At 45.2% G+C, this 27,667-nt stretch overlaps 1 protein-coding gene across 1 annotated transcript in view; it reads left to right on the top strand.

Annotated features, from left to right (window-relative positions):
* SLC35H1 (solute carrier family 35 member H1) overlaps positions 1–27,667 on the top strand; it is a 99,580-nt gene that overhangs the window by 16,825 nt on the left and 55,088 nt on the right. Inside the window, exons 2-5 of the mRNA XM_086932588.1 lie at positions 5,343–6,045; positions 16,477–16,627; positions 19,373–19,436; positions 21,816–21,888. Coding sequence (XP_086788714.1) covers positions 5,926–6,045; positions 16,477–16,627; positions 19,373–19,436; positions 21,816–21,888 — 408 coding nt within the window. The 5' untranslated portion in view covers positions 5,343–5,925. The remainder of the gene's footprint in view (positions 1–5,342; positions 6,046–16,476; positions 16,628–19,372; positions 19,437–21,815; positions 21,889–27,667) is intronic.

The raw sequence follows: 27,667 nt of genomic DNA, 5'->3' as shown, positions 1-27,667 counted from the left end.
CCTGTTTGGATCAGTGAAGCTAGAGGAAAATGGCTCCAGGCTTTGCTTGGGTTTCCTGTACAATAGAATATAGCGAGGAACAGTGCCTCATTGTCAATTATGAAACACCGCTGAGAGATGAATAAAACCAAGCAAACGGGTAGTCTCACATATAATTTACTTGTGGAATCCTGTGTGATCTGGCAGATGCAGGATTCCGTGCTGCATATGGGTAGAAACTAGACCGGGCAAAAAAGGAAGCACTCTGCGTCGCTAGGCGAGACCTAAAAATTTGCACCGGTGGTGAAATTGCTTCAAGACCTGTTGGGAAGAGCTTGTGGCTGCTGTTTCAGCACGTAGAATCGAGTTGCTTAACATGGAGACAATGCAAGGCGGCACTTTTTTTTTGTAGCTCGAAATGCATATGTGATAACTTATTTCGTACTACAATGTAACACTAAGTGCCAGATTTGCATTTACTTTCTTTTTCCTAAAGTCGTGTAATTATTTAAAAGGAAATTATGTGAATTTGCATACCCCTTGTTGTTCCACCAAATCGAGCAACACTAGGTTGGCAAAGCGGCAATAAAGAACACATGTAAGGGGAAATTATTGAACTAGAAATGGAAAGAAAGAAGAGGATAATTAAGTGTGGGGGGTGGTGAAGAGAATGCTATTGTAGAGGGGCAACCATGAGGTGTGGGAAATGGGCAAGGCTGGGGAGGTCCTGTTTATTTAGAATAGACACACCCAAGTTTGAGACCCATAACAGTTTCTTTTTAAAACATGAATATCTCCACCTTTACAGGCAGCATGCAGTGTATTTCTTTATACTTGGTGTTCGACTTGGCCCTTTTGGCAGGTTCACCCCAAAACTTTTTGCATTTTCCTAGCCTGTTTCTGTAACCTGGTGTTGGTGATTTTAGGCTTCTGCACACTTTTTCCCTGTGGTCCAGTGTAAAGTGCACGCGCTCTGTGTATGTGTGGTGAGAGTGGCCTGCCCTTCCATGGGAATGCATGGGGAATATGTGTGTCCATGGTAGTTCCTGATGTATGGGGAGTACAGAGACTAGTTTGGTATGTGCGAACTCGTGAGATTAAATGCTGCGTGATGATGTGCGCAGATTTATTGTGTTTAGTGTAGAAGTGCCACTTTTAGAAGTTGGCATGTCTGTGCAGTGAATGTGAATTGACTGATTGGCTTGTGATTGACTGGAGCTGGGTGGTGTGCTTGGATCGAGGAGCCAAGATGGGTCTGCCCGGTGGTGAATGGAGAGATCTGCATGTTGATGGGAGGGAGGAGTGCACCTGGGACCTGAATAGGGCTAGGCCTTCCCTCCACAATGCTGGCTCCACCCCCTGTGGTGTGTCTGATGTCCCTGACCCACCCTGTGAATAGGCAGAGGGGCTGAGCAAAACAAAGTGCTCCAGAACCAGTTGCATCTGGTTCGCCCCTTGCCTGCACCTTTGGAAACAAAGGATATCCATATCCATACTAATATAATAAAGAGAGAGCCCAAACCTTTAAGGCAGGTAATCTCAGGAACCACAGCACCAATCACAACACCCAATACAGCGTTGGAAAGGGCAGTTGCAGCAGAAGAACATAGGCTATGCAGACGCCCACCATATACATTTAAAAGGTTAAAGAACCGTGCCAGCAAAGTAGTCCCTTGTGGGCGTGTCTGCGTTGTGCTGTGGGCGTGTGCTGGGGGCGTGACAAACGCTGGGGGCGTGTGGTACGTTCCGCCCTTCATGCCATGTCTCATATTGTGTGCTAATCCCACCCTGCTCCCTTTAAACACCTCTGCACCCCATAATCATAACCCACCCATACTCCTTAAAATACCCCAACACCCTTAAACACGAACCTATCTTAACCCTATAAATATACCATGTACCCCAAAACCCAAACCTATCCCTAAACCCTAAAAATACCCCAAAACCCAAACCTAGCCCTGAACCCTATAAATATGGCTGTACCTCAAAACCCAAACCTACCCCTGAACCCTAAAAATACCCCTGTACCCCAAAAGCCAAACCTAGCCCTGAATCCTAAAAATACCACTGTACCCCAAAACCCAAACCTACCCCTGAACCCTTAAAATACCCCTGTACCCCAAAACCCAAACCTAGCCATGAACCCTAAAACTAACCCCATAACCCAAACCTACCCCTGAACCCTAAAAATAACCCCAAAACCCAAACCTAGCCCTGAACCCTAAAAATAACCCCAAAACCCAAACCTACCCCTGAACCCTAAAATACCCCTGTACCCCAAAACCCAAACCTAGCCTGAACCCTAAAAATACCCCTGTACCCCAAAACCCAAACCTAGCCCTGAACCCTTAAAATACCTCTGTACCCCAAAACCCATACCTATCCCTAAACCCTAAAACTACCCCTGTACCCCATAATCCAAAACTATATCTGGACTCTTAAAATACCCAAACACCTCAAAACATATACCTCAGTACCCCAAAACATATACCCCTATACCCATACTTACCTTATCCAAACATAAAAAAACAAAACCTTTTACCATTCATGCATTTACAACGAATTTCGTTGTAAATGTAGACGTGGTAAAAGCATATAAAATGTAATGCCATGCGTTATAATGGCATTGCGGAGTCATGGTACTTTCGTAATGAAAGTATGCGGAGTGATGGTATGCGGAAAGAAAGTTGTGGAATAATGGGTATTTACCCTCCCCCCGGTAAGTACATTGGTGGCACGGCGGCCCAGATCTCTAGCAACATACTCATATTTTTTTCACCACCCATTTGAAAAATGCACAGGTCTCTCTCATTGATGGCCAGCACCGACATACACTTTTAGACACACCTCTCGCCACAAGTTTTAGAATTGCGAACTTTTGAGCCGGGGAGCTACGTTCGAATCTCGGCATCAGCTCAACATCCTGTGATGTTGAGCATGAAAATGTTCTTGTTCCTGCTTGTGACTCGAATCTACCAGGGGCGTGCTGCTGCTGGGGCCCAGGGGAAGGCTTGCCTCCCTGGGCCCTGCCCTACCTCTGGATGCTGGAGAACCTTTTTGCTGGAACCCTTTGTTTGCTTTAGGGGTCATTCCTTGGGGGCTTGGTGGTTTCTGTGCCCCCAGCGCCTCGTGAGCGCTTCATTTTTAATTGTGGGCAGAGCGCTGTTTTGCTAGAAGGAAGCGCTCCTGCCTGTTTACTCACAGCGCGGGTGCCCACCCCGCTTATTTTCATATTTTACATAGCGGGAGCCTAGTCCGCAATATGGGGGTTTTATTTAAATTACGGGTGCCCACCCCGTTAATGCCGCCATGGAATCACCGCTGCTGCCTAACACGACCCGGAAGTAGAGTAGGTGGGCGGTGGCCGATGCCGGCCAGAGTCTCGCGGGCTCCACTTCCGTTTCGCCCCCCCCGGTCGGGGAGAAGCCGCGCAGAGCCCGCTGGCTCTGTTTTCCAGTCCCGGTCCCGAGAAGGGTAACCGGATGAAGATGCACCCGGGTGTGCCTAGCGGGGCTCCCAGGAGTGAGCGGAGTCCCGCAGTACCACCACTGTCCCCCGAGAGGAGACGGCACCGGCGAGAGGAGAGACCAGGTGAGTAGGGCTCACAGTGCTTAGTCAGAGCGGCCTCGTGTGTGCAGCGGGCCGCTCCAACGTGGAGATGGTGGCCAAGAGGGCCCCGCGGGGGTCCCAATGTCTGTGGCCATATCGCGGTGCTTTGTCGGCGCCTGGGCGGCCCCGCTTGCGAGAGGGCCGCCCCAACGACCGGGGGCATATTTGTTTAAGGAGCCTAGGTGGCTCCCCTGCCCCCCGCCCCCCCCATTAGTTTTCTGAGCCAGATGGCTCCAGCAAGGGCGATGTTATTTTAAAGAGCCCCCAGCAGGGCCCAGAGGACACAGTTGTGCCGGGCCCATTTTGTCCTTTCCCCCGCAGTTCATTAGGGGACGCCTGTTTTTCAGAGCCCCGTGGTTCCAACCTGTGGCGCAGTTTATCCCAAGAGCCAGTGAGAGCCCATGCCGCAGTTTTGCTTTCACAGCTGCCCAGCAAGTAGTGGGCCGCTGCACCGTTTAGGCATTTCTTTTCAGGGGACATGTCTTTGTGAATCTGGGAGTGAGACGCACTCCTTCGCCCTACCTTGGCCTTCCACAGCTGCGCAGTACTTAGTGCCAGCTGCAGCGTTTAGGCCTCCCAGTGATTGTTCCCAGCTGCCCAGCAAGTAGTGGGCAGCTGCAATGTTTAGGTCGGCGCAGATGGCGCACCCCTGACTGGCGCTGCCTTAGCAGCGCGCCCTGACATTCTGGACACAGGGCCCCTTCTTGGATGGCCTGTTGGCCAGGGGGGCTTGTATATGGATCGGGCGCAAGGCCCTAATGTTATTTATGTGCTGAAGTGATAGTGGTGCTAGGCAATGTAGTGCATTTAGTATGTTTTATGCACCCTGTTTTTGATACCTCTAGATATGGTGTATGGTTTATGAGGTTGTTTTACCTATTTAGGTTTGAGTTGGTGAAATTATACTTCTCTCTGTGATTTACGCCCTTAATGTGAGTTCTACTTAGGAGGTAGGGTCTAATGTGTTTAGACTGGTGAGAGATCGCATAATGTGTTTATGCTAGTGAGGTTGGCGCAGGATGTAATTTGCGCCCGATGTGACTGTGCATAATGTAAAGTTATGTTACAGGTTGAGGTGGAGTACAATGATTACCAGTGGCTACTGGTTGTAAGTTTATGATCTATTTTTACTTTTACCAATTTCTGCTGAGTGTTGATCCTGGCAGTGGCCCACGTGGCCCTGTCCTCTGTAAATAATCCCTTGTGAATATTGCCCGTGCCAGTTGGCACAATGTTTATTGTGTGATTACTATCTGATGTGTTTTGAGAATACAAAGGCTATTTGTATATAACCTTGTGTGGCGTTCCTTTTGTAGTGTGCCTGGGATGTTGTTGCTGTGTGCGTGCGCAAATGCTTTACACATTGCCTCCGGGATAAGCCTGACTGCTCGTGCCCAGCTACCAAGGGGGTGCGCAGGGGTTATCTTTGGCGTGTAACTCCCTTGCCCTGACTAGAGTGGTGGTTTCTGCCTGGCTTTGGCGCAAGCCTTAGCCAACCAGAAACCCCAGTTCTAACACTTGGGTTTTGTAACTTTTCTCAATCACAAGGAGGGCTAAGTATTTCTCTGTCATTGGCGAGCAGTCATTTTTCTCCCTAGCTAACACTGTCTCCATCTCTCATACAGAGTGTTGTGCTGCATACTTTCTTACATGCCCTTACTGTTCCAATTTATCAACCAGGGAAGTTAGACTCTTCTTATTGTTTGGATGAGGTACTAACAAATTAATTCCTTTTTACTTTTTTCTTTCTTTAGACCTTTGAGAGGAGGGCGCTCATGGTGCTACACACATGGCATTCAGCAAGTGATGCAAGCCAGCGCCGCAGGAGACAACTCCAATCCATGCACGAACAGGATAGCGATACACCAGAAAAGAGCTGAACCAGCACCCTTGAGCAGTCATCCTGCTGCATGTGGATACAGGCTGAACCTGTGTTTTATGGCAGGCTCAATGCCAGGTACTTCTGAATCGTCTGAACTCGAACATTGCTATATGAGCTGCCTTGCACTCCACTGTTAAAACTGGAGGAACTTGTTGCTTGCTGATGAGGCAGCTGCATAAACCGGATCTGGAGATGCAAACAAAACTTATATTTCAATATTTTTTTACCCTGCGGAGCCCGCTTTATCATTCCAAAGCCATAGCTTGTAGGCTGGTACTAAACAAAGCTGCACTCTCCACCTTCTCGAATACCAGGCAAAGGAGCCGCTCAGGGTTGTTGCTTTTATCGCCCTCACACAAGGGCGGAACCTGGGAGCCCACGGTGCACTGTGTCTCCTGAGCTTGCATCCTACTGTGACCTGAAGGGAGCTGAGATTCCAGTAGTGACCATTGCGGATGGGGAAAAAGGCACTATGCTACGGATTCCTGAGAAAGGCACTCCTGACTTTAGGATTGGTTCTGTTCTACTACTGCTTCTCCATTGGGATCACTTTTTACAACAAATGGCTGCTGAAGGTACCTACTCGCTGTGTGCAGTTCCCTGTGAGGTGCTGTGGGGCTGAAGGAGAAAGCATTAGTTGTCTAACAGCGCACCAGCTTTCTAAATGTATACACTAGTACTATTCAACTTATGCTTTCCTCGAAATGGAACACCTTATCCTCTGCTGTTGAACCAACATTCTGTACAGTCTGTCCCTTTGTTTCACCACCACAAGGGCATTTAAACACTTCTGGATTACATTGTATACCTGCATAATATGTTATTCCAGAACTTGCAACAGCTTTCAGGTCTGCCATGGGGCCTCACATATACTCCCAGGACTACCTTCTATCCCAGTATGCTCCTCCTTCACCCTTCCAAGCATTGCTCTACTAGTTCTTTATACTTGCATCTCACACAGCTCATTATTAACAATGTGCTTTCTAATGCTGGTGCTAAACCCAGCATTGCCAAAGGACCACACTTTTGTCTAAGCCGAACTGTGCAAGCCCCACAGTATTCTCTGCTCACCTGAAACGCTACCTGCTGCATTCCCTGCTTTTAGGCATTCAGTGAAACCCTGTGTCATTCTGCCACTTGGACCCCTGCATAATTGTCATGCTCTTTAATCCTGACCTTTTCTGTGCCTTAAGGCAATTTGAGCACTGCTTCATTCTTTACGTTGTCCTTCGCTGTCTACTCTGGCACCTCCTACTATCTTCATGTTATGTTTTCTCGCTCCGTCTTTCTCTCTGTGTCTCTCTCTCTGGAACAGGGTAGATATACCAAAAAACAAGTTTTACATAGCTGTTAACCATAGCCACGATGGGATGGGAAACAACTTTTACAATTCAGTCATTACATTGCACTACCTATACATAGCAGTCATTACATCGCAACATCCCTTACATCGCAAGTCATTACATCGCATGTCATTACAAAGCATAGTACCCTTACACTATCCCACACTTACCCTACTGTTGTACTCACTGTAGTTAGAATAGTAATATTTACCTCTACAACTGTAGGGTAAGTGTTGGATAGTGTACCCACTGGAGATAGAATAGTAATTATTACCCCAATGCTATCCAACACTTGCATTCAATGCAATGTAATGGTATGCATTGTAATTGTATGCATTGTAAAGGTATAATGCGATGTAATGGAATGCGTTGTAAAGGTAGTTTCTGAAAATGCGATGTAATGGCATGCTATGTAAAAGAATGCATTGCAAAGGATTTTGTGATGTAAAAACTGAGTTGTAAAGGTATGCATTGTAAATGTATGCATTGTAATGTCATACATTCTGGTGGGGGGTGTATGAACTTTAAGAGTTTTCTAACTTTTACACTGGTGGCCAAACTAGTATGTGGGATGATGGCATCATTCACCTACGTTGTAAAAAGTAAAGAGGAGCCCCTTAAGGCCAAAGGATTAGGGCACTATACAGTGATCAAAAGGCGATATCCTTTGGGCCAGATTATATTAGCTACACAACATCCACTCCGTACGTAGCATTCAAGCCTGAATTTTCCCCTCTATTTTCATTTATCCATACTTCAGAAGATTGAATCATATATAGCCAACATATAACCAGACCGGATGATCAAATGAAAAAATACAAATTGATTTATTGTTAAAGAAGAGAGAGACAGTTGTTGTTCATACCATAGCTCGTAGTCCTGGTTCATCACATAATTCATTGACAAATCTTTTTTTAATTAAAATTGTTTTAGTTTTATTTTTGTTTTTTTTATAAATCTTTTTATTGCAAAGGAAACAAAATTAGGTGGTCATCACATACAGGGAGTACACTTGTTACATGATTATTGTTGGAAAACACAGTTTACATAGATCTTTTATAATACAGGAAAGCTCTGGATAGTGCCAATTCAGCTATAGGTCACATTTTAATCAGCTCGTCAATGGGGTTAAGTCGAGGGGGTTCACATATGTTACCACGATAATCATTCCAATTGGACCACACTGCTACCCACTTCCGGGGGCAGCTCCGGGCCACATATACTGTCTTCTCATGGATCATACACCTGTCCATGTCCTTCTTGCAGGAACAGAGCGTTGGAGTTGTTACTGCCCCCCACAGTCTCTCTATGTTTCTCTTTGCAATTGTCAATCCTAACGTTACCCATATTTTGCCCTTTGATGGTAGGTCTGTGGGCTCCCAAATGTTCAGAAGGCACCTCTTAACTTCTGGACGCAACTCTACCCCCACACCTCATGCATACAATGAAGTACCCGTTTCCAATAGGTGTGTAGCACAGGGCACTCCCACACTATGTGAAAGAAGGTGCCAACCTTCCCACACCTTCTACGGCAGAGTCCATCTTCACTTCGGCCCATCAGGATCAGCCTTGTGCCAGAGATATAGACCCGGTGAAGGATTTTCAGTTGAATCAGTCTAAGTTTGGCTGATATTGCTATTTCCTTGGGGGATGCAAGCGTCTCTCTCCACTCCTCATAGTCCTTTTCGAGTCAGTCTGCCTCCCATTTTCCCCTAAGAGCATTTCGGGCCCGGACGAGGTTGCCATTTGACCTGAGCAAGTCGAATGGGCAAGGTAGTGAATCCGGGACAGGGAGAGAAACTGAATGAGAAGTCTAGCTTGGACATTTAGAAGCTAAATCAGACGAGAGACCACCATGAAGGTGCATATGTACTTAAGTATGTATACCTTATGCCACTTACTATTGCAGGATCTGTAGTGCAAGTGGTGTTCGCCTTTGTTCAAGCTAATACATTAACTGTCACATACTAATAATGGATAATGCCACTGAAACACTTCTAGGCGCCACACGAGAATGGGGGCTCAGTACATTTCTTTCGACTACCAGGGTACCTGCTGAATATTAACAACTATAGTAAAAGCAGTAGCCCAATGAGAGCCATGCAAGTGACATGAAACAAACTGACTACAATACTTGCACTTCAACCTTTAGGGTCCTACTGCTCATGAACCCCTTACCAAAACAAAGATTCTCAGCCCAGCCAACGCATTTAGACCCACACGACGAAATGCGTTGGCGTCGAAATGCGTTGGCTGGGCTGCAAATCTTGGTTTGATGAATATAAATTTTGACCTCCACATCACTGACTCCTGTGTATTAATGGTCTGAAAGAAGAAACGTCACTGTTTCATATAATTTGGACATTGGTGATTAAAAATGATAAGCTGCTGCTGTGATATTGGAAATTTTACTCTTGTTAGTTTGTATGTACTTCCCTGAAGGTTGCATGAGATTGTTGAGACGGGCATAGCTTTCCACTGCAGTTTGCTTGCTTTAAATTTTCTTTTCTCTTTTTTTCTTTCTGTTTTTCTTCAATATATATATATCATATCAATGATGGCCATTGCACACGCAGTTTAGAATGTATCTGAAGGTCTGAGCTGTATTGTGTTGTATTGTGCTGTAACATTGCTGCTACTTGGCTCTGGGTGTTTCGTGTGTGTGATTCTTCTTGAAAATTAATACAGCGGTGTGTCACGTACAAATCAAGTCCACTCTTGATCAGCTCTGATGTCAAACTGAAGTTGAAGTCTGAAGTTACTACAACGATGGTTGTCTCAACAGAAGAATGTGCTGAAGTGAGCTATTTCCTTCTCATACTTAGCTTTGCTGAGTAATAACTGCACACTCGTTAGAACTTCATTTCAGAATGACAAATCTTTCGTTGCTCCGGGTTATCGTCTGGCTACATGTACCTTTTTAAACACTCCATTCTTGTTTAAATGGACAACACAAACAACCGAATACATTGGGAGAAGATCTAACAATTTGTCACTTGTTAGTAGTAGGAATCTCTTGCACTGCATCTGCTCACCTTCCAGGTGTCTAGCATATGAAGGCTGCCATTTAGACCAGAATCGCCTAAGAGAACTTGAAGGGTGTCTGTGCTTCTCCCTTCCTTACTCCTAATCCAAACGATCTCATCAGTTCTGAACCTGTCAAACATCAGGATGATTCTGATGGGTCTCGAGTAGCTCCAGCTTTTGCTCCCGAATTTCCTCCAGATGTTCAAAAGACCACACTTAAAATGTAATGGATCCTGAATCGTGTCTCCAGGTTTCAGCGAAGGATACCCTAAAAGAGGCTTCCAGCATTTAGGTTTTCTGCCTGGCTCAGGAATCTTTCCTTTATTGGCATCCTGAGTCAGTCACCATATGGCAGAAAGACCTTCAAGGGTGAAAAGTCTACCCCTTCAGCTTGTCTGAGCAGAAATGCATTAACTCCTCAGCTTTCCGAGAAGAAACAATGTTGCCATACCCTCCCCACTTAACCAAATCCTTTCTCTCCCATTAAGTTAGGCACGATGACTATGAAATTGAACATTAAGTAAAGTCTTTGACGCAGCTACCCTTTTCTTTTAATTTCTTTTGAAAGGGATTTGGAAATTCTAAATAAGCCTTTTAGTTTCATTATAATTTATTCCCTGATTGTATTCTTTATAGAGCGAAAATAAAAACATGTAATATTGCCTGCAGAGAACCGATTGATCTGGGATCTGCACATGGGCAAAGAGATTCAATGTTTAAGGTCGAATTAAGACTCCCAGTACGGAGAAGTGAAACGTTAGTTATCTGTAACAATTGCCTTGCATCTTGTAGTGCAGTAGTTTCATATGCTCTGCGTACTCCTACCATCTACTGTTTTATATTAGATGTTGCAAGTTGTTTTTCTTAGGAGTTTCCGTTGTGAAAGGACTCTCGGTCCTTCCCCTGAAATAATGCACCAGGATACAGACTCCACCTCCGATTACGTTGTTCCCCTTGGGTAAGTGTTAGTGTTGAGGCACACATGAATGGGGGTTCAGAAGGCGGCCCCACACATAAAGGTGAATATTGTAATCCGAATAAATAGATTGGTACCAGTGTAGATGGTATTCCACCTTAGTTAACATTGCATAAAGCTTTTAACAAGAGGATTTAAAAAAAAATGGACTGATGTTGCATGTTCTGCAAGTAAGCAGCTGATGCCGCGAAGTGTATATGTATTGAAGAGTGTGCAAGCTCTGACTTTTGCAAAGATAACAGATGATAATTTGTTCTCCGACTGTTAGTGGCTTGATGTTTAAATTATGGCAGCAATGGATAAAGTGGTTTCATATAGCAGCATAACCTGCTCAAGTGGTAGGTTTTATAGCCTGTTAGCATTACTGTACTTTCTCTAGGAAGCTGTAGATACCTAAATTCTAAAAAGTCCTTCGGATGCGTCCTCCCTGAGGGTGGGATGTGCTAATGTTGATGTTGAGTTGACCGATTTGGACATAGTTGCACCTTTTCATGAGGCTTAATTGACATTTTGAGAAGTACTGAGAGCTATGGATGTTTAACCAGGTCGCAGCTATGAATACCAACCTCATTAGATTAATGTATTTTTCTGGTAAAATACAGAACTGGTGGTAGCATGGAAAACATCTGCCAATATCCCTGACCAGCTGATTCATGGGGCATTGCCTATGGACTGCTGGGGATGATACCTGGACTCTACGTTTTGGCATTTTGCATTCTTATGTGTGTCAAACAGCTCAGCTACTGAGGTGCGCTAATATTGACAGTAATGGTTGATAACCTTAGTGAAGAGGTTCCGCTTGTTAATCTGCTGACGGCTTCTGTTGAGCATGTCTGTAAAGTTGTTGTCCACCTCTGATATTTGTTTCTCCTAAAAATGTGCTTGGTAGCGAATGGGCAATGCCAAATTTATCTGTTAGATGGAACAGTTGTGATGAAGTGGTGCCCCTTGCTTCTGATTGTAGTACATGATTGTCATATTGCCTGTATGAATGAGAACAGCGTTGTTGTGTATTTGCTTCTGATTAGCTGAAACAGCAAGCTGCACTGCTGCTAGGGCCCAGCACATTGATGTGTAGTAGCCTTTCTTGTGCTGAACCACCTGACTTCGATTGTAAGGTTGCTCACATGTGCTCCTGAACACATGAGGGGGCATGACCTTCCCGGAAAAGTGTTATTTAGGCTGGGCTCCACCAACACCAGATCCTCCCATTTTCCTCCGGTACTGGCTTAGAGCATAATGGATAGGCATATGGAAGTCAACCTTGAGGGTCTCGTATAATGCCACACTAGGAGCAGTGAAACCACACCCTGTAAAGTGGTCATTTTAAGTGATTGGTCGTGATGCAGCAGTTGAGAGCTTGAAGATGTAGTATCGCTTGCAAAGGCCTAATTACCTTTCTACACAACTCTGAACTGTAACAACTATTACTCTGCAGCAGCCTGGTGCTAGATTTGTGGACCTTTTGAGAGAACGGCCATGTACAGCTAAGGAACACTGGTGTTAAGACAACCCGAAAATCTGTTCTTTAGTCAAGCTTAGCCGAAATATACTTGTTGCTATGCTTTTACCAAGGAGCTGGGATCTGAGCATGTACTGAGCACGAAAGGGCAGGTATGGGAAAGTGGGAAAGCATCATGTGGGGTGAACGCAAGAAAAACACATGGACTATCATTTAGTGCTCCAAAAAAATCTATATATGTATATAGTTCCCTGATATGAGCAGTCGAAGGGCATAAGTCATCCATTCAAATGGATAGTAAACAAGCATTTGCAATGCAATAGGTCTCGCATTAGGAAAGCGTGAGCTATTGGTATTGTAAATGACAATTTTTTTAAATATGTGTTGTCTTTGAAAATATATAAATTAATAACGTTACTCACAAAGCCAATAGCTTACACTTACCTAATGCGAGTCCTATTGGCTATGGCAATGTTTATTGGTAGCAAGCAAGGACAGTGCTGTTGTAGTGCTGAGTGATGATGTGGTTGGGCTGAGTGATGTGATGGTGTATTAGAGTGATGTGGTGGTGTATTAGAGTGCTGTGGTGATGTCCCCGAGTGATGTGGTGGTGTCCCCGAGTGATGTGGTGGCGTCCCCGAGTGATGTGGTGGCGTCCCCGAGTGATGTGGTGGCGTCCCCGAGTGATGCAGTGGCGTCCCCCGAGTGATGCGGTGGCGTCCCCGAGTGATGTGGTGGCGTCCCCGAGTGATGTGGTGGCGTCCCCGAGTGATGTGGTGGCGTCCCCGAGTGATGTGGTGGCGTCCCCGGAGTGATGTGGTGGTGTCCCTGAGTGATGTGGTGGTGTACCGGAGTGATGTTGTGCAGCAGCACAGAGACTGAAGCTAAGCAAACGCAGGGTTGAGTGCTACAAAGCCCCTTCAGTTTATCACAGCACAGAATGATGGAGCCGGGAAAAAGCAAGGGGAAACAGGAAAACACAGGGAGAGTGTATAATGATAGAGGCAGCGAGGGTTGGTGCTTGAACAGCTATCAAGTACGGGGTCGAGAAGGCACTGAATGGGAGAACACGGAAAACACCCAGGGCCAAGGAAGGAAGAAGCAAGCACACAAGCAAAACAAGCTCTCAGCATTGCTGTGGCTGGGGGCGAGGGAGTGGGAGCGCATTCCTTTGAATTCTGATGCGGGGGAGCGGCAGCCTTTGAAGTCTGATTGGGGGGGGAGCGGCAGCCTTTGAAGTCTGTTGCGAAGCACAGACAAATGGTGGTGTGTGCTGGATTGCATTGTGCATGCGCATAGATCACATGAACTGTGTCTAATCCGCCGTTTTGGTAGACTGTTCTTTTCCCCTTACTATAATCTCGCCGGAGCAATGCACAAGCGCATTGACTCAGGCGAGACCTAAAAAGCAATGCTCTGTGGAATGAGAAACTCAAAGAATAGGAAACCAAGCCTTCAATAAGATGCATCCAAATGACATGAAAGCCATCCAGAGATAGGCAGTGGGTTGGCTCTAGGACCACTAAGGTACTGCCGTGCCCACAAGGAGTTGTTTGAATATATACATCTTAAAACCTGTCTGTATGCAATGCCTAAAAGGAGCAAACGTTTTTTCAAGGCTGTGTTTCACCTCCTTAGGCTTTAAAAAAAATAGTTTTATAGAGCTCAAAGGGCTGGAGATCTAATTAATTCTGGGGCACTTTTTGACACAGTTGATCAGCAACTACATTGTATGTTTTAGAAAATGGGCAATAGCAGGTAACTTTTACCTCATCAATCTGTTCTTCCTTTTTCTCTGTTGTCTAGATGGCACACTCTAGACTACTTCTTTATCCAAAAAGAGTGAATACCCCAAAATCAATTGTGAGGCTCTGTGGATTACCTCCTGGGTCATCTCTAAGTTAAAAGGACCATCGCTCAATAGTGTCACTAGTGGCATGCTTCATCCTAGGGTCCTCACCAGAGCTGCCTAGTGTAACTGGGCGGGCTCGAAATTTTTGAGACAACAGAGTGCTTAATTGTTCTTGGGATCTCTAGCTGTAAAAATTGCCTACAGGTACCTTTTTGGCTTGTTATGTTTATTCTCTGGATCCTTTAACCAGACAAAAATAAGGCTGATGTGTATGGAGTTTTAATGTGCTTCTATATCGAGACATCTACGTATTTCAGCCATATCTTGGCTAAATGGTTGGGTGGCTTTCTTCAGGACCAGGCTATGCATTAAGATTTTGTGAGTGAACTCAACCTTTAGCCGCTCTATATGTGTGTTGTTCACGCTTTGTGTAAAGGCCTAACTCTTTGCATATTGTTGCATCCAAGCCTCTTTTATTCGTGCATGCCAAACTATAACCATTAAACCAATGGAATTCCTCTTTGGGTTACTTTTTACCCCCACAGTAAAACTAAAGTAAAATGGAATTTTTTATTAACTGATCGATTAATTAAAATCATAACCGTTAAAACAACAGCGCTTTGGGTGCATAGTGCAATCCCCAATATTACCCATTTTTCATTTATACTTAAAACCATTGATACAGAACGTTAAAATGCTCGGACTTGATAGTTTTGAGTAGCTGGGTGAGACCCCTTAGTGCCTGACGGGGGCCACCCTGATTGCTTCGGCATCATTTGGCATGTCCATTACAGGAACAAGGTTGCATTCCTGTGACTCCTTTAAGGCAATCCTATTCAGATTCGTCATTTTCCTCATCTCATTCTTGCTAGATTAATTGTCGTTGATTTGGAGAAGCATAGGGCTGAGGCCTCTCCAGGTCTTTGCCCCGTTGGCGAAATAAATCAGGCGAATAAGTCACCTTCGATCAATATTTAGTTTGGGGCAGCAAACCAGGAGATGCAGCCAGGATTCCTTCTGAAAGGAGCACAGCCGGCAATCTGTATTTCCCCCCCCCCCCCATACATGCCCATGCTGGATTGAAATCCGTGAAAAGTAGCATTAATAGTCTCATAAAAAGTATTTTACTGCAGACTTGCAGTGTCAGGGCCTTGTTAAGATGGAGTTGGGCTTTTCCCGGCATATATGATTTATTCAGTGGCTCTAAGTTGGATCTTGAGCAGAGGGCTTTGATGTCTTGAGAAAAGGATGTTTCATGAACTTGCTTGTTTACTGCTCTCTTCCAGGCCGTAAGCGGGATTTACAAGAGTCGCAGGCTCGCTGCCTCTATCTTCAAAGTATTGATTCTGTGGCCCAGATTGGCGTTCCAAACTGTCCCTACCTCCTCCAAGGCGGATCTCAGTTGGTATCTTAGGGAGTCAGCTGCGGCCCTCAGGATCCTTGGGTATAACTTTATATGGTCCCCCTGGCACGTCCGGTCCAGCCTCTCAAGGCCGAGCTCCAATCTCAGCCTTGGTTTTCTGTCAGCCCGTGGAACAAGCCGCACTGATTTATAGGCTTTAGCTTGGACTTGGTTCTAGAAGGCATCTAGTGATCCTGGGAAGGCCAGATGACCTTAACTGATGGCTGGAAGCAGTTTTGCTTTTAGTGCCATCAGTATTGGGGCCACTGTAGGGCTTAGCAGATGTTGGCTCAGCTGCTTTAGCGAGTGTATGACGTTCTTGGCCTTGGAGTTCAGATGGTTTATATGAATATTTGCATTGGCCCGCTTAGAAAACCAAACACCAAGATAGTTATAAAAAGCCACTGTGCCGATTTGTAAATCCCCCAAGAGCCATTGTACTTGCCTTTTGAAATGATGGCTCCCAAAGACGATTACCTTGGTCTTCCCCTGGTTGACCATCGGGGAGTTTGCTTTGTTGTATCTGTCCAACGCATGCAGGGCTCTCTGGAGGCACACTTTAGTGTGGTCCATTATTACTGCACCATCAGCATATTGTAGTACTGGCAGACTCGCACTTCCCAGCCTGGGAGCTACTAAGTTGGCACCTTGCAAAGCAGCCCCCAGATCAGCCGTGTATCGGGTGACGACGTTGTTCGCCAACACACCGTATCCCATGCAAAAGAGGCAGTCTGCTTGCCCTGTATGTACACCCTCATTCCAGCCCAATATCACTAGTCCATAAAAAATGTATTAGGATTCGCCTGCATGTTTTCCATGCAAAACAACGGTGGTGGTGGGGGTGGGGGAGGGGGAGGGGGTACGGGGGCTATAAGATTTTTAAAATCTCTACACGTTCATCGTTTGGCAAATTGTAAATCTGTACTTTTGTGTCTTATTCCCAGAGTTTCCATTTTCCCCTCTTCATGACTCTTGTGCACCTAGTAATGATTTTTGGAATGTCTGCACTGAGCAGAGTGGCAATGCGATGTTACAACAAGAGGTCAAGGGTCGTCCTACCATGGTCCCAATATCTGAAAAAAGTGGCTCCGACAGGTAAGTGCTAGCATTGTTGACGTTATGTATATTTGTGTGTGTGTGTGTGTGTGTGTGTGTGTGTGTGTGTGTGTGTCTGGGCTAAAAATGCCTCCTGACATTTGACCTGTTCTGACCAAACTCTATTATCTAATGGCTGGTACCCAACTCCTCAAAGATCGGAATCAGCATTAGGTGATCTGTAGCTAGAAAAAGGTACAGTTTTGCTGATCCATAGCACCTCATTGAGCTGGAAATATGGCTTTGAGTAAGATTATTTTCACGAGAAGCACACACAGCATTTACCATGTCACTTTGATCTCATTAAATGTTTTTTAATGATAGGGTTCTCATTGGCTCAGGTCACCTGTTCGCTAGAGCTCCATCTCCTAAACTGAGCCTCTATTGTGTAAAACCCACATAAAGAAAGTCTGGTTATGGGTGCGGCCTGTTATGTTGCATGCAGAGAACCTTGGGCCAGAAGCATTGCCTCTCTTAATTCAGAATACCATATAAGTGGCCACTCGTTTATGCCATCTATTTGTATTACCCCTTAAAGACTTAGCTATCCTAAGTAACACCCCTCATATACATTTACAGGGTGAACTAACTACTACTGAACCATCAACATCACCTATATAGCCCCATTAACCATGGTTACAATCGCTACACCGACACCCCACAACCTATTGTAAGCAAAATACAGTAATTGTAAAACAGCACTCCCTAAACAGCTGGCATACACAATATAACTTGCCCAGAGAAAATTAAAAATCAAGTGAGGGCACAAAGATATGCTCACTAGGTTCCCCTGCATCTTCCACCACCCTCCTAGTACTACTAGGCCCTACACGCCCTGTTCAAACCACCAGATAGCATAGCAGCCTATGCAAAATAACTTGCACCCACCTTTCAAACATCAGTATTATTGGACTATCAAGACTGATTTGCATATGGCCATGTCTGAACTGGGGTGACGTGAGCAAAATAGCAAAACATTCACCCCCAGTCACAGATCTGGGTTTAATCCATCGTTAATGTGTAACATTCCATCCATCATCTTGTGTGTTTTGCTGTTTGCCCTATGTGAGAAGGGTATGCCCAGACGTGGGTCCTGTGCTCACTACGCCACTGGAGTCAAGCTTTCCTGGCTGATGTCTGCTGATAGCCAGAAACCGGCCCTAGGATGCTTGATTCCGGTCCAGGGAAGATATGGCTTGGCAGTTCGGGCTGGACTGTTCCCATGAGGCACAGGCTCAAGACTGATTTGCATATGGCTATGTCTGAACTGGGGTGACGTGGTGAGCAAAATAATGATGGATTAAACCCAGATCTGTGACTAGGGCTGAATGTTTTGCCAATGTGCATCATTCCATCCATCACCTTGTGTGTTTTACAGCCTGGGATCTAGCCAAAATAAACTGAGATAGCTAGCGTAGCGCTTTCCCAGCGAAAATGTGATCGAATGCCAAGAACTGCTTTGTAGACCTAAGACTGTCAGAGCTGCTATGCCATCTTGATCCTTCAACCAATAGAAGATGCTTCATGATGACTTGTAAAGTAACGCCTGTTGCATGTTAAGGGCGAGAACTAGCTTGTCGAGTCACGTATGCGGTCAACCAGGTGAAAGTCAGAAAGCGTATGATTCATTCTATTAGCTTTGCCTAAATGTAATGCAAGAAGTGGTGTAGAAGCTGCTAGGATTAACTGGTACGACATTGGGATCCTTTAACAATCAGTCCTCAGTAGCTTCCTTTCAGCTATTGGGTGCGATGGTGAAGTCAATGGATTGATTGTAAATGGTTACGGTATGGGCTTAGCAGACATGAGAAGGTGTGTTGGCACCTTTCCCCTGTCATGGGTTCTGCTTGCTTGAGGATAGTGTTTGGCCCTTGGTCTGGTTGTGAGCATGGATATTTGGGTACTTGGTGGTATACATTGTGTTCTTGTGCTCTTATCCTTTGAGTAGTGGAGTATGCCTGAGTTGTATCATTTGAGCCCATTTTATGTTGTTAGTCTCCGAGTGCTGTAGAAATGTCTCTTAATACTGTGTAGTGTTGCATGAGTTCCCCAGTCTTATCAGATACGGGAGGCCTGATGCTTGTTTGTTAGAATTTGCTGTGTTTATCTTGGTCCCTTGTCTGTGCCTTCATTTTACATACTTGTTGTTTGTGACTAATCTCGCTTTAGGGGTGGTGTTCCATGTTTTGATTTTGGATATTGTGCTTGGTTGTTAGTTCATTGTGTAGAAAACTTTGCAAAATCATTGCTGAATGTTGATCTGGGCTTTTGTATTGCAAGGAAATGAGGTACCATATGTCTTGTGCTGTGAATGGTTCATTTGGTGTTGTATCTGCCTCTGCATCTAGCTGATGTATTAGGACTGTGTTCTCTGTGTGCCAGCTACCAAGCCGTCTGACCAGAGGTCTTAACTCAGCTGTAGATCTTCTGGGTTTCTTGATCGAAACCTGGTTAGACCAAGCCTGTGTACATGTACTCTAACTGGAATAAATTACCTTGAAGATACTGGCCTACAGTCACTGCCGCTTAAGTGCCACTGCAATGACTCGACTCGTATTGCTGTGTACAGAGCCAGCTGTTACGATTTTGTGTTCTGCTATACTTTTTGGTAACCTTCTTCTCTTGCCTAGTCAGACTTGTACATTTTGAGTTCATTGCTGTTGCACTTCTGTGGTCTGTTTGGGAAAACATCTGATCATCTTATTTGCTTCTCACTAACTCTGATCCTTTTGTCTTTCCTATTAGCTCTGGCAACAGCGCTAGACATTGGCCTGTCAAACTGGAGCTTTCTGTACATCACTGTCTCGCTGTAAGTATTTGCAGAGCATAATCTGTTCCTGAATCTTTCTAGTATCTTGAACTTTGTGGGTGGTGAAGATTGCAGTGGGGTTACTTTTAGAAATGGTCGCAGGTGATAATGGGAGAAAAAAGAGCAGAATCTCTGCTGTCACTAGCCGGAAAGGTAGCTCAGCGACTTTCTTGTGGATTTCAAATGTGTCGACCTCATTTCACGTTTATAGATTTGTGTCGGGGTAGGCTGAACCTTTCATCGTTTTAGTGATCAATAAGTTGAATTCCATACATTTGGCTAATGGGGTATACTGCTTTGCAACGACAAAACCGTTATACCTGTGCTATATAAAAAAAAGTCTAACCTATACACCAGTGTGGCCAGGGCAGCGGTGAGGGTAGGCTCTTGTGCAGGAGTCACCTGCTCTTCCATATTGTGGGCACTGATCGACTTCCTTGTTCACTCCTGTGAGCGGTCCACTGACCTCACCTAGCATCCCTGAGCCTTACGTATACCTTACACATTCACACTGGATTAGAGGCGCTGATTCGCCCTTTCATTGGAAAGAAAAAGTAGGAACTGTGGTAGTAGTAACTGCACCTCTGATATTGGTTGTGGGCCCACTCATTTTCACCTGTCTGGATATTAACCATTTGCAACATTCAACGCCTGCATCCAGAATTTTAGATAGTGAAGTGGAATACAAATGACTTGTCCATGTAAATGAACTCATGATAGCCACTTTCTCACAGATTTTTGTCTTCGGGTAACCTTTAATTGATTGGCTTTTTTTATGGGTCATAAAACTTTTTTCATAGAACTTTTGCCATATAAACAATAATGTGACATAGATTTGATAGATAGATAGTGCTCTAAGCACTTGTTACTGGTGTTGAGCACTGCACATTAAGTGTAAAGAAGCAGACTGTGAAATAGGGTGCTTTGGAATCTAGTGATGTCTAGGGAAATCGAGCTCAGTGCATCACATTTAAGACTGTACAGCCATAAGAATGTTCTGGACATTAAAAAATTTACATTTTGACACAACAAAAAATTGAAGTGACAAGGTTATAGATTGCAACACCTGTATGTTACCCTCATAATCTTGAGACTTATATTATGGTGCTCCAAGGAGAGGAAGTGGTCTGTCGCGTCCAAATATCAGAAGCCTGCCCACAAACTAAATAGTGTAGAGTCTCCTGAGCAACCCCTTATATACAAAAGTATGCTGTTCAAATGTCAATTCAAGATTAGTTTTTCTTCTTTTTATTCCTTCATCTTCACATATATTCAAACGACTTCAGCAAAGATGCGTAGCCAACACGTGTTTCGTCTTTCAGTAGATCAAGCACTGGCTTCATCAGGGCTCCACGTATCACTATACTATGTCCTATAGTTCTGTGTTAGAATGAATTAAATTGTAATCAAAGGACCAATATCGTGGTTTCCTTGCCAACATTTCACCTCACTTGTTAGCAGTCCACAGTCCAAATAATCATTCCCGACAGTCCAGGCATCCGTCTGTATTTCAGAAATTCATTTCGATCCTTTGATGACCATTTAATTCATACTGACACAGGACTGTAGGAAATAGTTTGGTGATACATAGGCCCTGATGAAGTCAGTGGCTTATATACCGAAAGACGAATCACGTGTTGGCTACGAATCTTTGCTGAAGACGTTTGAATGAAAGTGAAGATGAAGGAATAAAAAGAAAGACCAATCTTAACCTTTGAACAACCTATGGCTGTATATAAGGGATTGCTCAGGAGGCTCTATAATATTTACATTTTGATATGTAGGGTTGTGCCACTCCGTTTCTGAACATTTCTTGGCTAGGGCTTCATGATTTGTAAAATGAAATGATAGAAACCAACGTATGTTGGTGAAATCTCACTCAAAAACATTGCATTCTCGATGCTAATGAACCTAGACTCTAGTGGTCGATCACAGTAACCAGGTTGATAGATTGCCTGGTGGGACCAGCTGCCAAATTTATTCATGAACATCTTCACAATATTTGTGTTAATAATGTCCCCAGTCTTTGGATTACATTTTGAACTTCCAACCCTAATCTCTGTACTCTTCTAACTCAGGGAGTCGATTTGCAGAGACCTGTACAATGATTTTAGATCAATGTTCCTAAACGGAAATCACAGTATATAGCTCCAAGTTACCGGATAAAAAAAAAAACGTTTTAGACAATCATTTAATTGGGACTTCTCATCCAACACGACATCATCTGGAATGCAGACAAATGTGTCACAAGCAGTTTTCTGGCAATCCAGTGTCTTTGTACCTCAGCCTTGTTTGATGGTATGTTGTGTTTTAATTGTCCTCTGTCACTTGCTTCTCTGCTCACGCTCCTCCCTTTCCTCTCTCATTCCTCCATTCTAGGTACACAATGACCAAGTCTTCAGCGGTGCTCTTCATTCTTTTTTTCTCGCTGGTATTTAAGTTGGAGGAGCTGGTGAGTTAGCTTTTTCTGCAGCCTTTTTATTTGTGACATGGTCCTGTTCGATTCACCCTCCTTATAACTAAAATTAGAAGGAACAGACTCTTGTTAGACAGGCTACCAAACTCAAATGTGACTGCAATGTAAACATGTTCTGTTGAAAAAGTATGTACAAGTCGGGTGCAAATATTTCAAGAGGAGATTATCCGTTGTGTTCCTGTTGTAGGGATACCATCATATTTTTTAATGAAAAGATCGTAAATACCTGATCTCTGCTTTAGCTTTTTTTGTGATCAACAGATTTTATTGATTGAAAAATAAAAAACGATAATGACAAGTCACAAAAAAGCAAAGACTATAATAAAGGTGCTTCAAGTCATCATGCCTCCACCCCACAACCTCCTCTCTGCCGTCTTTTCCCGAGAATGAATTTACATGACTCCCCAAGGAGTCCAATGTTGAGGATAAGCCATAAAAGTCCCACCATTTGTCCCAAATTATAGAAAATTTAGCCGGGCAGTCCCTGGCAATATAGATGGGCTCCTCCAATTTAGCGCACCAGTCCATGCCATCAGGCAATTGTTTCAGCGACGGTGGGTATGGTTATTCGCAAGTTCGAGCCATATCCCTTTCCGTCCAACTAGATTACCTACTCCCCCCTCCCGCCCCCACCACCACAATTTTCATCCAGCACCCCCAGCAAAGCCATTTTGGGTGACGACTGTATGGGAATGCCTAGAACCACAGCCATGTCATGTGAAAGAAGTTGGCGTCTGAGGAGTGCAGCCTGCTTTAGCTTACTATGCACACTTCAAATTCCTTTGTGTAGATCTAAGACTTGGATAAATATATTTGGTGTGAATTTCATTTTTTTATTGATAGAGTAATGACATTCCAGAATTGCTGAAGGGTCTGATACATTTTATTGTTGTTGATGGATATGCCAATCAATCTGATCAAGAAGCATCTTCCAAAGGGCTTCTTCAGTCACAGGAAAACGCTTTAATTTCTAACTTGATTCTTTATGGTCCTAACCAGAAAAAGAACACATTTCAGATTACAGAAGCTCTTGGTCAAGCCCCAGTCTACTTTGGTAAAGTTTTCCAATGCTCCGGATGTCCGTGATCTGCAGTGTATGATTTAGAGAATCTAGTCCTGAAAGTTGTAGTGGGTAGATAAATAGAAAAGCATATTGGTGTACACAAAGTCATGGAAATCCTTATTAACGGAAAGTCATTAATAACGGAACATCGAAAACTAGAGGAAACATTTAAATGGAAATGCATTTACATCGAAAATGTTAAGGAGCATTTAACTGGTGGAAGCACACATTAATCAAAACTACCGTAAAAACAGAACAGTGTCATGGGTGATTTATTGAATGTGAAACAATTGTTAGTGTCACTAGAAATAGAACTCCGGAGGGAGCAATTGTAGGGCACAAGGGTTAAAGTTCACACGCAGACCCGCCATTTTAGAAGACCGCTGCTGCAAGGGGACGGTGTTTGCCTGTTTGGATCACAGTGCTGAAGGAGACAGCACACCTCCCTGAGGGGGGGGAAACGAGGTTTTCAACTTTCCACATGGAGAACAGACGAAACAATGGCTGTATTACACATTTTTTTGTTTCCAGAGGTTCTGTTGTGTTTTAATACCATGTGAAAGTTGATTTGAATGGGTTATTTGTGCAGTTTCAAACTAAATGCAATGGCTCGAAGAAAATCATGTTTGCTATATATTAGAATATTGTGGAGAATAAGGATTTCTGGTTTGTTTGGAAATATCATCCGCACCAATAAATTGAGATACACGGTGTATAGCCGATTTGTGTCAGCAAATGGTTAACTTTACCTTTTGTTTGACTGACGGAGCTAGTACGAGTCTTGTGGTGCTGCTCTCTCTGCTGCCTTCCAGTTAGAATGACAGTTGATCTATCGAAATATCAATATTCTAAACTGCTGCCTCATAGGAGTAGAAAATAGTTTGCAATGGACTACAAATAACCTTTCTAGAGAAAAAAGACATTCCTCCAAAAGGTTTCTTTCAAGCAAACAAACCAATGTTATATTCAGAATTCGACAAACACTTTTCTCTTACATTTTAACAATGTAAATGTAGTTAGAATAAAATGTTTTCCATTTATTCACACACAACCCTCGAAGTATGTAACATCAATAGGACAGCACCTTTTAGGTCCTGATAATGACAATTGCATGGAACTGCAAGGTGGTCTGCAGCTTAGATATTCTTACACTGAACGTACTACTCAGACTACCATTTAACATAGAAGATATATATATATATATATATATATATATATATATATATATATATATATACATGCATACATAATATATTTCTATATTATGTTCTGACTCAAGGAGAATGAAGTTATGTGCTTCGGCAGCTGAGGCATTTCCTATTTAATCAAATATTTGACGCAGTTACATGGCATCTTACCCTAAATATTCTGGGTTTAAACCTTGCAGTGACTGATGAGCAAATGTGCATCACAGCCCCGCATGACATCTGCATGTGGTGCCTGAGGCCGGACCACCTGCGGTTCCTGTCTTAGTATGCACCCAAAAGCTATCAAAGGAACAGGAGGTTAAGATGTTCATGGCGTATGCTTGGGTTGAACATCGACTGAAGAAGAGATCCAGACCCAAAACAAGAACACCGGAGTTGACACCTTTTTCAAAGTTGTGAAAACACAAGTAGAGTTGTCACAACCCCAAGCGACGCTGATCTTCCAAGAGTAGCTCCTCCCAAAGGCCCCCACACTCCTCAAGCAGCCTTTATTCGGAGCCAGAACTCTCGGAAGAACCTCCTTCACACCCGGTACCGATTGCGGACCCGCTATCGCCTGTGGTGTCTGCTCAGGCTGGGTCCTTCATACAATCTTGGTGGTGGTGAGTGGGCAGTGGCAGTGTCCACAGCCATTGTGCTCGGCGCTGAGTATTTTAAAATAGCGTGTTTGCGCTTTTACTTTTAAATTTGCTTGTGGCAACAAAAACTTTTATTTCTGGGGTCTATTGCAGGCTTACCTGCCTTAGCGGACGCCGGGGCTGTTCTCTTCTCTCCTCTCCTTCCCGCCCTGGTCCGACGCGGTGACTAGCACCGTTGCGCGGAGGGCGTGGAAGGTCGAGACTGCCACTTCCGGTGAGCGGGGGAGACCGGTTAGCGGTCTAGTCATCCTGAGGCACTCGCTCTGGGGCATATAAGGCGGATGTTGACAAGGCAGCGCAGCGGACGAGCGCAGCGGGCGCGTCGAAGGCGCGTCGAAGGCGCGCCGAAGTGTCGCCAAAGTCGAGCCCGTCTGCGCCCGTCCGCGGCCGACTGCGGGCTAGGGCGATAACCCCTGGTCGTAAGATCTACTGGACTAAGGAACAACTCCTTGGTTTCCGTCCCCGCACTGCCTCCATATTTATGCACGGTATGATGAGCAGCGATAGGGTATGTCCTCACTGTGGTTTCCGTGTGACTACTATGCCGCGGGATACCACGGAGCAGGCATTGTCTTGTGGTCTCCTTAACGTCAGGTCACTACGTAAACATAGGCTTGATGTGTTCGAGCTGATTACTGATAAAAAGATCGACCTACTGTTTCTAACAGAAACGTGGTTAGATCAGTTCTCTGACTCTGACATTATCGAGGCCACGCCGGAGAATTACTCCTGGGTCAGGCAGGATAGGCCAGAGGGGGTGGGAGGGGGGATTGCGATTATTTTTAGGAAAACTCTGGGCTGTTGCTTAGAGCGCACGCCGATCGTGGAGAGTGAGGCAGGCCTCTTCTCGATTAAAATCAATGGGGGCACGACGATCAATGGCTGTTTGGTATATCGGCCGCCAGGGGCCTGCACTAAGTTCAGGGAGAGCCTGCTAGAAAGCCTCATGGAGGCGACCCTGCGCAGGGACAAATTCCTCCTATTAGGAGACCTGAACTTGCATCTTAACTGCCCAGAGGACACAGGGGTCAAGGACTTTTGTCGGGACATGCTTGCTCTCCAACTGGATTTGAAGCTAGTGGACCCCACGCATCGACAGGGACACCTCTTGGACCCTGTCTATGCTAATTGGGGAGGTGGGGAGGTGTCAGGTGTTGAGCCCATTCCCTGGACCGACCACTTCCTGGTGGCATTCTCCATACAGAGCATAAAATCCAACAAAGCCAGTCAGGTACCCCCTAATTATCTTAGGAGGAAGTGGGCTAAATTCTCGGTGGAGGATTTTAATCAAGCCTTAAGTAGGGATGGTCAGCCTGGGGGCGAGGACATAGAAACAGCGGTCTCCAACCTGAATCAGCGCATCACTGAAGCGCTTGACCAGACAGCCCCACTCTGCCGTACAACCACATGTGCTCGGAAAGATCGCTCAGCCCCATGGTTCAGTGCTGAGCTGAGATTAACAAAGGCGGACTGTAGGCGGGCAGAAAAAGTCTGGAGGGTGTCTTATGACAACAAGGCCAGGGAATTGTTTCTGGAAAAAAGGCGCCTTCACCATAGGCTGATAAAAAAGTCTAAGGCAGCCTACTATGCTGGACAAATTCAGGGGGCGGAAAACTCCGCCAAGGAACTTTTCGGCATCTATAAATCCTTGACTTCGGTAAATGCACCTACAGAGCCGGAGAGCTGCTCAATGGAGTCATGTGACCGGATTGCCGAATATTTCTCCGCTAAAGTAGAAACGATCTACTCGACTTTCCCTAATCCGCCGACAGGGTCTGACCTGGAGGTAGCAATGGGGGACACAGAGACGGCAGGGCATATTACATACTTCCGCACCCCTCCTCTTGAGGAATTAATAGTGGTGTGCCGCTCTGTTAAATCAGGGTCCCCGTGGGATCCGGTGTCGCCAAAACGCTTGGCAGATAGCCTGGAAGTCCTGGAGCCTTATATAAGGCACATCCTCGACGTCTCTTTCGGATCAGGAAAGCTGCCGGAGGGGTGGAAACAGGCGGTGGTGCTCCCGCTCCGGAAGAAACCCCACTTAGGCTTCGAGGTATTAGAAAATCTGAGGCCCATCTCCCTCCTGCCTTTTCTGTCAAAAGTGGCGGAAAAGGTGGTCAATACCCAAATTATGAAGCACGTGGAAGAGAAGGGACTGCTCCATGCGACGCAGTTTGGCTTTAGGCCACGACATTCAACCGAGTCCGCCCTTCTCATGGCTACGGAACATCTGAGAGAGGGTGTGGATGCAGGCCAAACTATGGCCTTGATCCTGTTGGACCTCAGCGCGGCGTTCGACACTGTAGCGCATAGCATCCTGCTACAGTGTCTGAACAGAGGTGGCATCTCTGGCACCGCGCTGAGATGGATCCAAGACTTTCTCAATGGGAGAAGTTTCCGAGTCAGGCAGGGAGACTGCTATTCAAAGGGGGTGCTTCTGGGCCAAGGCGTGCCGCAGGGCTCGTCATTGAGCCCAACCCTCTTTAATATGTATGTCGCGCCTGTTGCCTCGATTGTGGAGAGCCATGGCCTCCAACTGGTCTCTTACGCCGACGACACGCAGCTGGTGATCTCCCTATCGCATGCGCCCTGTCTTGCTGCCGATGGCTTCCGTTCGTGCATGAAAGATCTAGCCGAATGGATGGCCATCAATTGTTTGAAGCTGAACGGCAACAAGACAGAGGTGCTGGTGGTGGGGAGAGCCCAGTCTGCCTGGTCGTCGGCATGGTGGCCTTCTTGCCTTGGACCTACCCCAACCCCCTGCCAAGAGGCACGCAATCTGGGGGTGTGGTTTGACGCTGGTCTCACTTTTGGCCCCCAGATTAATCGGGTGGTGGGAGTCTGTT

Source organism: Lissotriton vulgaris, chromosome 7 (genome assembly GCF_964263255.1).
Source record: "Lissotriton vulgaris chromosome 7, aLisVul1.2, whole genome shotgun sequence".
In the NCBI taxonomy this organism is placed as follows: domain Eukaryota; kingdom Metazoa; phylum Chordata; class Amphibia; order Caudata; family Salamandridae; genus Lissotriton; species Lissotriton vulgaris.
The sequence above is the reverse complement of the archived record's forward strand: the minus strand, read 5'-3'. Positions and strand labels throughout refer to the sequence as shown.